The following is a 15,371-nucleotide window of genomic DNA, read 5'->3' as shown; positions in this document are numbered from 1 at the left end:
ATCCAGAGCGCATTACAGTCCCCCCTGGAGCAGCTCAGTGTTAAGTGTCTTGCTTTGGCACACAATGGGGTTTGAACCTGCGACTTTGTGGCCTTCTGGGTCATAGGTGAGTGTTTTAACCACTAGGCTACTATCACCCTGTATATGTTATGCACGTTATGCAAAGGTACATTAGTAAAGTTAATAGATGCTCCTGATGATGATGATGATGATGATGATGAAATCTAGTGAAATTTACTAAATAACTGGACGTGTATAATGTTGAGTCTGAGTTCTAAATGATCTTTGGCCTGTAAGAAGCAGAGTTGCTGGCCTCTTTTGGCTCGTTGCTGTGAGTAGCCACGCCCCCACCAAATGCGAATGATCCGACGTTGCGTTCCTGAGGATCCAGCTGCGAAATTCTGGCACCTAGTGAGTGTCTAATGGCATTTTTAGTGGCCCACTTTGCTCTATCCTGGTCCTGCAGGAGACGGAGTGGGAGGGGGAGATAGGAAGTGAGTGGGGGGTCTCCAGTCTCCCAGGATCTCCCCTCAGTCGTGAGTTGGTGTGGTGCTGATCCCTGAACCTCACAGTCTGTGAACTACTTTCAACTTTCTTTTAAGGTGCTGTACAGGACCGTATTTTTTGCTTTTTGAACCGCTCCCTGCTCCCTGCCCTCCACTGCCGGACTGGGGACAGAGCCGTGGACAGAGTATGTTGAAGGGCGGGTGCTTTAAGGGGGACAACTGGCATTGCTGCTGTCGATCATATACATCCACTGCGAGCGTGAGGGGACAGAGGGGCACAGATTTTCCTGCCGTGCCGGCCCCCGTCCACTGTGTTTTTTAAGGGACTGTTTTCTGCCATGAATCCAGCCTGAAAATAAAGTCTAAACAGAGAGACCCAGCGCAGGTGGAATAGAATGGCAGGAAGAGGCCAAGCGGGATTTCCGGGAGCAAATCCCTCAACCGAGGGCTTCCACAGGTAAGGAAAGAGACAAATTGCTTTTATTTTCCCGCTCTGTCTTTCACTTATTTTAAATGACACACACTCAATGGATCAGGCCACGTGCAACATGAGTGAAAATGGAATGAACGTATTGATGGTGCGTTTATTTCTGCAAAACTTTTACAGAAGAAAGGAAGATCGGTGTAGCTGCTGGGTTTCACTTCCTCTAATAGCTAAAAATTGGGAATTATTTTAGGATTTTTATAAATTAGGAACCAGAATTATGTGTATTTCTATGATTTTCTTATGTATGTTGCTTTCTTTTCCTTGTGTTCAGTTTGAACACAAGGAAACTGATTTTACAAATAAATCTGATAGACAAAAGATGTTTTTTTCTTTTTTGCGCTTGCTTTAAATTCATTATGATCATAATCATTATAAAAAAATAGTTTTTTTTCCTACTAAACTGTTGCTTATAATTAAGAAGATGATAGTGTAGTCCATGTCCAACATTAGAAATTTTCAAATTAGCATTTCATAAAAAATTGTATTAAAACTTCATGTTCATATTCTACTGCATGTGTGAAATACATTGGTGAGATGAAACTATTCACTCTCGCAAAAGATTTAGTGATGTGAAAAATGCTGTAAAATGTTTCTAAAGTATTTTCTGCAGCGTGCCAGTTGCTTGTACTTCCTGCACATCATCTACCCAAAGGTATTATTCTTTCTTTTCGCTCATGCTGAAGGCAGCACCGTGAGATGGTTCTTTGTGTGGCTCCAGCAGAGGATGTACACACTCATTACCTTCACTTTACCATGGGCGCAGAGTAAAAGCCGTGAAAATGCTGAGCGTCAGCACATGACTACACATGATGGACGTGCTGGTGGCTGGAGCAGAAAAGTGAATGGTTGCAGGATGCCTTTTATGGTCTTGCTGGGCTCTCATTCTATTTTAAAGCTTAAATATTAATTCAATTTTTTTTTCTTACGGAAAGATAATAGGTTCATTTGCCTTGATTTGTTTGTTCGTCAAAACTTTGTTTTCCATTTTTTTTGAGGTGATCTCAACAAATCTTTAAACTTAAACAGAATTCTGCAGAACAGTAACATGACCAGGGTTCAGAGGAAACATTTTCACACTTCCATTTGACCTTGTTTTCTTTTAATAAAAACCCTGTGGTTTTATTTGGCATTCTTATAAATAGGCATTTTATATGCTTGACATAGCAAGAATTCTGTAAGGAACACAGCTTCAGAAGAATCTAGAGCTCTTAAACTATAATTACACCGCAACACAAAGATACAAAAGTACAAATCGTGATGTAGTCCTCGCTGTGTTAAAGCTGAGAAAGAGGTTCAGTATTCAGCTTTATTTCCCAGTATAAACTGCTGACGGGTTTTAGAACTTTTTAATGCGCTTTAAAGTTGCATCATAATTAATATTCTACTTTCTTTATCCAAGTCATAACATTTCTTCAGTTGGGCCCTATGTGTGAATTTTTACGTTTTTAAATCTACGGTTACTGTGCTAATGGAACAACTGAAGTTGTGTGACAGATTTGGCGGATTTTGTCATGGCCAGAAGGAAGGATTTATGCTTTATTTTTTCAGTCCTAATGTATTAAAAGTTTGTCTAGAGCCCTTTGTGTCCTGGTGTTGGTGCTGTGTTCCCCACACGCCTGCCATTTGTTTTTGTGTTTGTAAAAGAAGGCGAGTCCGGCTCAGAATGGTGTGATTTTTCGCTGGGCACCGTCTCTGATACCCGGGATGGACCCCGCCATTAACGCTGATCTGTCAACGGTCCTCAGGAGCATCGTCTCTGTTTATTAGCGTTGTTGAGTCCTGTGAAGTCGGGGCCGGTGTCAGAGCAGTGCTGCGCTGCTTCATGCCACATGCTTTACAATAAACAGTAACAGTATAAAAAAAAAAAAAGGAAACAAAAGATCACGTTTCACTTGTCTCCAAACAACAGGGTGTGTAGTAACAATCATTTCTCACCCTTACCAGTAGCATTTTATTTCATCCGAATCATTTCACGTGAAACTTAATTCACCAAAATGTGTATTTGTCATGGATGTGTGCTTGGGCTGTTGCAAATTCCAGGGTTTTACTGAGCACATAGCTGAGAACGTGTTCATTGCAACGCTGACACAAAAGTGGCAACTGGCCGAACCATTAAGTTATGGTTGTCGGTAACAGAAGCAATTTGACCTTAAGTATGATTCATTTCTTTTTTCTTTTTCATAAAGTGTTGCGGATGAGCCTGAGCGGTAACTCACTGTCTCTGCAGGGGTTCCTCCGGTTCTGGACACTTCTACTGACATGGAACTTTCAGTACAGAACTGTAAAGGCAGATTTTATAAAGCTGTGGAACCTGATCAGTATTACCATTGTTATTGTTATTGTTAAATAAAAGATAAAAAATATTGTTAAATACTAGACTTCTTTGGACATATATTAATAATTATAATTGTTGTTGTTGTCATATGTCCATGTGTTCAGTCATATGTCCATATGTTCAGCTTGTTGATGTGTTTGGAATAATCTAAGATACTTCTTTTAATTCCATTTTGTGCAGAATGGAAGAACGAATGTCGCTGCGGGACCTGTCCACCTACGCCCTAATAATAGCTTATTTTTGTGCCCCAGTCCCACTGTGGGCCCCTAGAATTATTACAACCTTTCACCCTTTAAGTGTTAGCTCCGGTGATAACCCGTCATGTGACTAATATCGGGGTGGTGCTGCTCTCAGGATTTAAGATGGATTTGTGGGAAGGAAGATGTCTTGTTCACAGCACAGTTTAGTTCACATTGGTTCATTCTTCCATGACCCATGTTCTTCAACCTCTTTCCATTTCTAGCGACCAGAACACCATTAGACACTATTAATAAGAATAAGATGGTTTTAATGTTCTGTTGTTGCTGTTGTCATTATGTCTATTCTTTTATTTCTGTACTGATACCATTTTTGCATCTTATATGTCTCATATTCACTAGTTTGCAATTCCGAATTCCTAAATTAAAGCGCTTCTCAGGACCCGGACTTTGGTATATGCTCCGGTCCTGTATTCAGGACCGCCATTTGTATTGTGTATTTGTGCCCTTGATTTCCTGTGTTTACCTGTTGTATCTTGGATAAATGCCCCTCGTTTCGGCTTTGTCACTGCCCGCTCATTGAATGTATTTCCCTGTCCAGGTCGGTGTGCATCATGCTGCCCGTTGCTCTTGTCCATGGGCCATGTTTTAGTAAACCTTGTCTTGTGAAGTCGAGCGTATGCATCCTCCATATCTGCCATGTTAATGTGTCTGCATGTTTGGTAGTGGGCGTGGTCCTGAGATGTTCACTACTGCATTAACTTTAATTGAACTTCTTCAGTGTCATTGCAAATATTGCACAAAGAAATCTGCAGACCAGTCCACATAGTGCAGAGTTATTCATTTAAATGGAATTAACACCCTATAATGCCTGAATTGTCTGGAACGGATTTATTTAGTGTGCATGAAAGCCTCCAGTCTCCCCCATGGGCACCTTGCATTTTTACAGTTTGTTAATAAAAGCATTAATATTGTGTCAATAATATACAGTACAGGCCAAACGTTTGGTCACACCTTCTCATTCAACTCCACATGTGTTCATTCATAGTTTTGATGCCTTCAGTGAGAATCTACCAATGTAAATGTCATGAAAATAAAGAAAACACATTGAACGAGAAGGTGTGTCCAAACTTTTGGCCTGTACTGTTGCCTGAACTAGCAAGTCCTGCCTTCCTTAATTTTGTAAATTCTGATGTTACACTCCCCATGTGTTACTTCTGCAACTGTCTGCTTCATTGGTGTTTGTAATTCAGTTAATATGACGTAAAAAGGCAGGATCTCTCAGGTCATAGTCTAAAGACTATCAGTATGAAGTGTTGTTTTTAGTGACTGTTACCTCAGTTGGACGGTGGCTAAAGATGATTTCATAGTAGGCACGGTGATAAATCGTGAGTGTTGGGGGCTGCTGGCTTTGAGGGCCTTGTATAAATCCAAATTAACCTTTATGTGCCTGTAAAACTCAAGGTGCACCAGGACAGCATTTAAAACGTGGAACGCTGAGGGTGTGAGAAACGTGCTTCCTGTGACACCAGAGGCTACTTTGCCCCTGAACCATGCCACTGTGCATGTGTTGTGTATATGTGGTTCCTTTTGGAACTGTAGAGTGTGTCTTTGTGCTATTTGGATGGATAGGAGCAATCAATTACCATAACCAGAATTGTTTAAATAATATCCTAAACCAGCTTCTCATTATAAATGTTATTTAATGTCAATGCCTAATGAAGGGCATTTCTATTATGCTATACAATGAGTATCTTCTGTTGAAAATTATTATTAATTTTAACTCTAATTAACTTTAATTTTGCACCGCCAAGCTCTTGGCAGAAGGAGGTTCCTGCGCTGGCAGCAGAAGCCTCCACCACACCGGGGCCCAGATATGTATAGCCCTTACTGACAGCTGATTCAGGCGTGCTGTTAATGAATTGGTTATGATGAAATAAATTGCCCCTGCTGAACTCTTTTTAAGAATTGCGAACAGCTGCTTTGCTAACCTTCACATGCAATCATTTCAGTATTAATTAAATCTGAAATCTGAAGGTGAGCTTAAGAGGTATCTATTAATGGTTTATAACGTGACATCCAAGATCACAACGTGCTAAGTCCTGGGTCCTTTCAGGGACATTCATTTGCTAGTGTTTTGACTGGCGGAGACTAGCAGCAGTGAAGGATTACGAAGAACGATTCAATAAACCAAGTACATCAATCTACCTTAATAATGATTTTTTCCAAATTCTAGTTCTGGCTTTTTGTCACTCTATTGGTGTTCCTGCACTCCTTCCTTAATTAATCAAGTGTGTAACTTTATTCTAATGAATTTAATAAAATTGACAAACACACATTTATAAATGTATTCAAGCACACAACATCGCAACATCTTTCTGGTTTAAAAAGAAGTAACTACTCAGATCTATTCAAAGCCTGGTTGAACAAAAATATCTTTAGTTGCTTTTTAAGAGTGTGAGGGCATCAGGTCACCCGTTACCATGTTGTTTGCGTATAGTCTGACATGGCCTGACATCACATGCCTGGGTCATGCCATCGACTCCAAATTCACCAGCAGGTGTGCCATGGGGCGTGTGGTTTGGGGGTCGGGGGGTTAACATGTAATTTTACAACTCACCATTTGTAATTTTAGATATCTCGTGCACCAATGTTAATGCATAGCAATGTGTGACATTCAGCACCGGGTGAGTCCTACGCTCACGTGACCCAGCTCGGGCCTATCATGGGACAGGTTAAAGCGGAACCCCGTCGACATTTTGTCGACTTGTTGACAGTTGGAAATAAGGCACCTACTGATCTGTGCCAAGACTAGTGCAGGATGGAACTACTCTGCGGCATGTTTAATAAGTTGAATACAAATGACAAAAATAATCCACAAATGTCAGCACATCCAAAGCCGGCCTGACTCACACCTATTTTACTCCATATCCTTTTACAACATCAGGCCTCTACTGTTTAAGGAGCCAGTGAAAGTGGGACTAATACTGTTCGAAAGACTCTTTAATGTAATCATTAATACTATACTTTCTTACTTGTGATCAAATCACAGGAAGTGACACAGGACATGTCAATGATTTGTTTGTGCAATGATCGGTCCCAAAAAAAACACACAAAAACTGAAACAAATTAAATTATGGATCAAGAGGTCCTTCCCCTATCATCTAGAATGATTGGCTTCAATCAATTTATTGAAACCCCACTTTCTACCATTGTGTCCCAGAGCAAGACTCTTACCCTTTAGTGTCTCCAGGGGGGAAGGACTGTCCTTGTAAGTCTCTCTGGATAAGGATGTCTGATAAATGCCATAAATGTTCAAAATGCCATAAATGTTCTGTAGATTCAAACTTCAAAATTGCACTTAAAACCATGAAGTCTGGAGTGCACTTATACTTTGACATTTTATACTTTGGGGAGTTTTATACTCTACTTTAGTCATCTACTAAAAATCAGTCCTATTAAGATGGCTTTACATCTTGTGAAGACCACGTTCATTAGACATTCTGAGCTGCGACATCTGGCCACCTCACCAAAACTCTTCACAGGAGGCTTTTTTGACGATGTACATAGGGTTCAAAAATAAACCAAGTATGAAAATAGAAAGCTATATCATATACCAAAAATGCAGTTTACTGAGTAAGCTAAAAACTCAAAACGTCACTCTACTTCTGACACCCTGTGAAGATTTTTATCTATTCATAGAACATAGATGCTGTGTGAAGGCATTCCCAGGACCCAAATGGGTTCTTCAAACAATAACTGGACCAGCATGAGAAGTAATAACCCAGAATTCAAATTTAGAGTGTCTATATTTTGGATCTAGTCTTCATGCAGACATTTTTGTAGTGTCAAATAAATAATTCTATAATATGTGCACCTTTTTCGAGTGTTTTATTCCATTAGAAAATACCGATTCTTCTATTCCTTATGACACCAGATTTGTTTCCCTGTGAAAATTTACAAAAGTAAGAGCTGATGTGGCCCAGACCATTTAACTCCGATGACTTGCAAATGTCAGAATGAATCCAGTTTCACTGGTCGTGTGACCCTGTAACGTTACGTAAACAGTAAGGCTGCTGACTGATGAGGCCATATGATGAATGAGTGTTGGCCGTACACTGGCTTTCATGAGACTGTACACAATCCACACAGACACACAGTTTCCACACACCACAGAATCCATGGGCTTTGGGATGAAAACGTGGCTCTTCACCCACTGATATTTGCTGGTAGCAGCATCAACATATATAACTTATGCAACATATATCACTTTATTTTAAAACAGACAGATATGTAAAGGGAATTCTAATGAGCAAGCCTAATAGTTTTTTTGATATCTGCCACTCTTCATCTCCAGAAATAAAAATGCTCAGGCTGTTGTCTGGAAGCTGTCCAGAGGCCCTGCTATCTCCTTCTGGCCAACATTATCCTAGATAAGCATAGAAGGAGTGGGGGAGAGGGGCATGAAGAGCATCTTCCACCAGGCAACTCTGAAGACATGATTTTGCGTAGCTGATTAGACTTGAAGGTGATGTGGGGATGAAGGAGATCATACCAGCAAGAAAGGACAGCATCACAGGCAGGACGTTGCCATTTCTGTTTTATCTGAGAACAGGGATGAGTTAAAAGTAGAGAGGCAAGCGTTCACAACAGATAACAGTGTTTGTGAGACAGTCGCTGCCCAGATGGTGAGCATTCCTGTGACAAAACAGAAAAGTATTATTTTTTATATTTTTGAGCTCAGTTAATGACCTACACAGGTATACAAAATTGCACACATCCTGACCTCAGGATGTCTCTCAGTTTTAACTTGCATGTGATCACCATTGCACAAGCCCACTAAGGCCTGCTCACAATAAACCCCACATGTTTGAGATTAAGGATGTCCTTCAACAACGTCCCTCCCTGTTTGTCACCACAATTTCATGACATACATGGAACCACAGTGGGCCGACCAGAGCGTCTCCATTGTACACCGGTATGTGCTTTGTTGGGATGCGAAATGGGCTCAGCTTCATATTTCATAACCAGTGAGGTTTGTTGTACACATTTGTCACAGCTGGAGCAGCTTTCAACATACATGTTCATAAAATTTAAATTTTAATATGCTTGCATTTGATTTCATTCATTTTTTATTAACTTTTATAAACAACAGTCAACGTAAATACAAACAATAACCACAGTCCACAGCCCAAGCTCTCAAATAAAGATTTGTGTGTGTATGTGTGTGTGTGTGTGTGTGTATATATGTATGTATATACACACACACATACATATATATCATATTGATCTCTCAAAAAAATATATATCTCTTAAATCAATCAATTAATCAATAAATAAATCAATAAGTAAACTTCAATCGAAAATATAAACTTAAAAGAGACATAAGTGGCCTATCCAACAAGGCTTTGAACTGGTCCCCATCTTCTTTCAAAGATGTGAGTCTTCAACTGTATTTGTGCTGTCAACTGTTCTATTAAATATAACTGTCTGATTTTTTTTATCCACTGTGAAATCGTGGGTGGTTCAGGTTTCAACCAATTTGTTATCATTTTTCTTGCAGACATTAGTAGGAGATGTAGCAAAGATTTCTGATCCTGGGACAGATAATCCGGGACTTTGTCCAGTAGACATGTTAAAGTGTCCCAGGAAAGATTCACTTTAAGGAGCCTTTCTACGTGCCCCTCAACCTCAGTCCAAAAATGTTGAGCAATGGGAGAGTCCCAAAATATGTGTGTTTGACCACCCACAAGTCCACAGTTCCTCCAGCACTTATTGCTACCCCAACTCCCAGAGCTGAAAAATCGGATTTTAGACTTCCAGTTTCCACTTCCACATTGGACTCCCCACCCCCTTATGACAACCAGAACAAACACTTTTCCAAGTATTATCATCCAATGTCACATTGAGTTCCATTTCCCATTGTTGTTTTATATGTTGGGTATTATCCGACATATCCATCATCAGTTTGCAGTAAATTAAGGACACTTGTTTTTTCATTACACCATTGTTTTCAATCAGAAAAATCAAATGTTTTTCTATGTTTCTTTGTCATTTCATTTATTTTAATATTTATTTGTTCTTCATGAGAAATATGTGTTAGTGGTGAAATAGTGGTGGTAGTTGCCTAGTGGGTAACACACTCGCCTATGAACCAGAAGACTCGGGGTTCAAATCCCACTTTCAACCATTTTGTCCCTGAGCAAGACACTTAACCCTGAGTGTCTCCAGGGGGACTGTCCCTGTAACTACTGATCGTCTGGTTAAGGGTGTCTGATAAATGCTGTAAATGTAAAATGTAAATGTGTTACATTCCACTTACCATATATCTCAAAGTACACTTCACTCGACGCTTTATAACAATACAACCAGCTGAGATTCAGACCAGAGACTACACCAGCAGTTAATACCTAATTGCTACCAGTGATCCTTACATTCAAACCTATTAACACAGCCTGTGCCTTGCAAAACTGTTACACAGAATGAGAAACAGACCCAGTGAGCTACAAGCATCTGACACAGCAGGAGCCCAGACACATTTGACTTTTCCCTTCGGGCCAGCTTTGATGGATTATGCTTTGGTCACGTTCTTCGACTACAGTTGCAGCTGTTTGCAGGACTTCCTTTGCTTGTCGTCTGTTTCACTGGCTCATTCTGACCGGCCTGTAGTGTCAATTCACTGGAGACATGTAAATTGTTCCCCTTCTGTAATGTTCTGCTCCCTGCATTGTGTTGGTAGCTTTGGAGACAAAGCTGAAACGTATGGGATTAAACAGATTCAGAAAATGGATGGTCAGAACCATCAAAAAAAAAAAATCTTTAAACAGAGCAGCGAAATGGAAATGTTGTCCAATAATGTGATATACAAGACAGACAGTACTTCAAATTGTAAAAATACTGTATCAACAAATCTGTATGCAGCTTCTCAACATCCGTCCTTCCTCTAACACCCCAAAAATCCCAGGGAATGTGAAGTATCCATGCCTGAAAAAGAGTATCACCTTCAAGGAGCCCTCATGCCTTTAACTTGAACATGGTGAAGGGGTGTGGACTGATGGGTTACCTCACACCAGCAACACAGGACATAGCTTTCCATGTGTGGCCTGAACTGGAGGGGAGACAGCAGGTGGACATCAGGCCGCCTTTGACTGGCTGCAGCGTCCGTGTTGCCAGGCGTCGCTGCTCTTCAATTGGCTGAAGATGTGACAGGGTGTGAGTGGCATTCACAGCCTGACGGTAGTGACAGATGGCAAAACGCTATGCTTGCTCAGGACACAGGCCGTGTTGCGGGGAGGGGGAACAGTGGAAGCTCAGCAGCATCAGGAGAGGAAGAAGAAGAGGCCCAAAAAGGCCTGAGCGTGCTGCTTTCATGATTTACACATTCTCGTGTCTTGGCCCAGTGGCATTTATCTTGAGCCAGAACTCCCATGCCTACAGACACATTTGATGACATCAAAAATGGCACAGGACTGTCATCATGTTCTGAGATCTCCAGACAGCTTTTGCTCTCGCCAGTCCTCTGTGTCTCTTGAGTCGCCGCCATTGCTCTTCCTACCGGGCCAAGACGCTCCTGTGTCTGTACAAGAGCCCGTTCTCCCGCCATTCGCCTGACCTCTGCCCTTACAGCTGTCAGCAAGTCACAGGTAATGCAGTTGCCTTTTCAGCTCTTGTCAGCACACTGTGCATAAGACAAAACTAGGCATGGTTGGTATGAATTTTAAAATCAGTGTTTGAGTTTAGTCACAATCAACTAAACTACATAATTGAGTACCTAATAACAACCCCAAAAACTAATTTAGTTAGTGTGTAAAAATAAAGGGATGGCAGTAAATTTGATTGAAATATTTAATAGCTGAAGTCTTTGGAAAGGGCTGGAGTTCTCAGCAGTGCATTAAAAAAAGAATACACTGGCTCATCTTAAAAAATTGAAGTAATCTGTTACATATTTTAGCATTGCCGTAATATGAATAAGCAAAAAACTGCTTTTAGTACATTATAGTAAAGTAAAAAAAAAACATAATAATAGCACAAATTAATAAAGATCAAACTAATTTTTTTTTACTGTATTGAGAAAAAAACACATTACAGCTACACTTTATTTTTTTCAGTGTTGTCCTCAAACCTTTTCTCGTTTGGTGAGATTTGGTTGATCTGATCAACTAGTCAGCAGTTCATTGTGTTGAAGAAGGTGTGCTGGTGTTGAAATTTAACAAGAAGTGCTGCATATTGGGTTGAGTGTACTTAACCCGTGTGTGCCTCTGAACACAAACCACAGAACTATATTCAACTTCATGTCACATAATTAAACATCATTACATTTAAGCTCCCTTCATAAATCCAGATCATTAAAAATGTCTCATGTGCACAGAGGGAACATTCTTGCTTCATTGCCATGGGGTGTGAACCAAACTGCCCGGGCCTCAAACTTGACCAGACCCCATGGGGCTGAACATTGGGTGAGGTCAGGAAAGGGTTCCATAAATCAGATTGGTTCTCAGCTGTGCAGATGCCAAAGTCTCTTGTTAGGCAAGATGAGCCTGTTTACACCCCCTGATGATGCAGCAGCTCACTGAAAGGTGTCCAGTTTGTTCAAATTTCAAAATGTTACGGCTGTGATTAATGTATTGTATATAAGTTGTTGTATTCTGGCTCAAAATTACCTCATTTATATTTCTGCTGATTACTTTGTCTGTTTCTGCCTTCATTTACATTAAGTCATGGCATTTATTGCGTTCTGGTTAAGATTTACATTTACATTTATGGCATTTATCAGACGCCCTTTTCCAGAGTGACTTAGAATCATTAGTTAGAGGGGACAGTCCCCCTGGAGCAGCCAGCATCAGAATAAATGCTGGAAATCAAAATGTAATGTTGTGCTATACTGTTGTGGCTAATATGGGTTGCTTAGTGCCATCTGGTGACATCAGCATCACACACCGTCTAGTCTCGGTTTAATAATCCACTCTAAAACGTTGTGTTATGTCACATGTACTCCGTCTGTATCAGCTCTACATGAGAAGAAAGAGATTTCCACTTGAATAATGTCATTGTCAGGCTGCCTTTAGCCATGCTTTAAATTATTGCTGTTTGGCCCAAATGAATACCTGCCATAGATGCTACAGCTCTCTCACAATCGTCTCTTCCAATTGGATGTCATTAAGTAAAGAAGGTGAATGCCAGGCTAGAGTTATGGTCTGCAGCAGATGTCATCAGCATTGTTTTGTGAAAAGAATAACCAGCCGTTAATAGAACAGAAGAGTTCGTTGCGGGATTCACAATGAATTACAGAGGCTTTCCCACCTATATCATCATGTGCACTTCAATGTTCCCAAAAACTGCTGAGAGTTTTCTTTCTGAATGTAGACTGTGCTTCAGGTTTTGTGCTGAATAGTCTCTCATAATGCTGAATAGAATGTCTCCACCTAGTGACCGCAGTAGAGTTATCCATCCCCTCATCCCTCTCTCCTGGGAAAAGGACCTGCCAGGATAAGACTGAAGAGCATGTGGAGAGAGGGAATACGAGAGGGAATATATAATGAATCATACATACTATACAGCCCATCCAATATATACTACATTTACAGATGTAATGTTTTATTGAAGTATAATAATGTGACACAGAGAAGAAAACCTGGAATAACAATATTTAACACACTTGATATACATGGTGAACTGAAAAGTGATGTTCTGATTCTCAGCACAGCACATATTCAACTTGTGCTATCATGAAGTGTATCGTGCAAAAGAACTTCCAGTAATGACCCCAGAGTCGAGTACTGATAGCTCCCATTATTCATATCCTTATTCATAACATTACTGGCATATTCATAACAGAACATTACTAACATACACAGCAGAAAAGCATTTTACAAACAAGGTATACTACATAACTACCTACTGTGTTACACACAGCCAGTATGCAATCTACTACAATTAATACACACGTGTCACAACATTGATCGAGTTTATTTATTGCAGAATTTGCTTATTTCCATTAAAAAAATAACATTAGTTTGTATAGAGAACCAGACACAGCTCTGTATTAACAATACAATATTGTATTAAATTATATATGTTTCACTACTGCCTAAAAGTTATGCACAGTAGTATTGTGAATAAAATTAAATATAATAAAATATATTATATGTATAATTTTTTAAGCCAGCACAGTGCAGCCTATTCCAAAAACATTCATAACATAGACGAGATGGTGATATTATGGTCTTTTTCCTGACTTCTTTTCAGACACTTTTTCCAACGTTGCCATGGACACGAGACAAAAACCGCGACCCTGGAATCTGATTGGCTGAGCAACGCGCGTCACGTGACGCGGCAACTCCATGAAAATGATGCGCTTCGTTCATTCCGCGTTCACATTGTGAGATTCGCTTGTTCGTGCTGATTCATATATATTCCAACCAAATGAATCCCTGACAGATTTAGCGGCAGATTTAGGTCACGGCAATAAAAATGAATCCAATTTTAATCCCTTCCCCATTTCCCCCGCGTAGTGACCCGCGTGTCGGCTCAGATCCACGGTCGTCAGGTCGGTATGGAGTGACCGTGGGTTTGTGGGGAGAAATACTCGCGTCGGTGCGGATTACGCGATGAACGCAAATTGGGGAGTTTAGTCACTTTGTGTCAAACGATGCCAGTTAATGTGACGTCATGCGGTAAAATACAATAAAAACAGGGGAAAATTTCTTTTATGTTTACAGTACAAATCCCGATTATTAGCTCAGTTTTAATGTTGCTTAATTGACTAATTAATTCGTTGTGCATAATTAAGGTTTGAGTAATTCTTGCGTGCTTTGGGCCGTATAAAAATGATTATCGGTAAGTATAAAATTATGTGGAAACACGCCACTTTGTACTTACTTGTAATTTTTTTATCCATCATGGAAATGCGACTTGAACACCCCACAGAGGCTGTCAGTACCCACGACGGATCTTCTCCACGCACGATCCGGATCCGATGCCACCGCGCACGTTTACTGCTAAACTCAAAACAACATTTAACATTCGTTGTCGCTGCAGAATAAACCAGAACGTCAGGGATTAGTACAAGTCCATTTAATGTGTACGTACTACGTAATATTCACCAATACGTTGTATTACTTTAAATAGACTTAAATTGCTGGAAATAAATGGCGGACAGAAATATGCCTTAACTGAATTCTATCACTGGGATTATGTCATAATTGGTGTGGTAAATTATATGTGCTCATGTTATATATTTCTGAGCCGGGAGGATGAAATTCTGAATATGACGTCATCCTCCCAGTTAAAATACAGAATCGACCCTGTCATCTGAACATCAGACTGGGTTTGTATATTGTAAATATTAAACAGATGCTGTTCAGCAGGAGATACGAAATGATTTATATTATATAATATAAACATCACTAAGTAACATTAGTATATCACTCTTAAGGGTTCAAATTATAGTCAATAAAAATGATAACCAATAAATTTACTCTAGAGACATTAAGAGGTCATTTGCATCAAGTCATGCCTTTAACTATTATTACTTGATATTAGTTTCTAATGATGTGTGTATTGGGGTAGTAATAAATAGAAATCTAATCCCAGTTCCTTGATGCAGAAGGAAATAGTTTCTGACTCATTAAAGACTCATCCTCCTGGAATATATTATTCTGTTGAAGGAGGTAAAGGTCGACCCAGCTGTGGCATCAGAGAAGGATGATTTAGGATTTTTACCCGTCGCAAGACCCATCAACAACTGCGCTGCAAACTGACTCTTAGCATTTATGTATATGAGTTTGGATTGAAATAAAATGAATATATATATATGTGTGTGTGTGTGTGTGTGTGTGTGTGTGTAT

General features: G+C 40.0%; 1 protein-coding gene across 1 annotated transcript in view; it reads left to right on the top strand.

Annotated features, from left to right (window-relative positions):
* The first annotated feature begins 542 nt into the window (after positions 1-542).
* rbm20 (RNA binding motif protein 20) overlaps positions 543-15,371 on the top strand; it is a 30,144-nt gene continuing 15,315 nt past the window's right edge. Inside the window, exon 1 of the mRNA XM_028971201.1 lies at positions 543-963. Coding sequence (XP_028827034.1) covers positions 902-963 — 62 coding nt within the window. The 5' untranslated portion in view covers positions 543-901. The remainder of the gene's footprint in view (positions 964-15,371) is intronic.

The sequence above is a fragment of the Denticeps clupeoides genome, chromosome 3 (assembly GCF_900700375.1).
Source record: "Denticeps clupeoides chromosome 3, fDenClu1.1, whole genome shotgun sequence".
NCBI classification, from domain to species: domain Eukaryota; kingdom Metazoa; phylum Chordata; class Actinopteri; order Clupeiformes; family Denticipitidae; genus Denticeps; species Denticeps clupeoides.
This window is presented reverse-complemented; position numbering and strand designations above follow the sequence as displayed.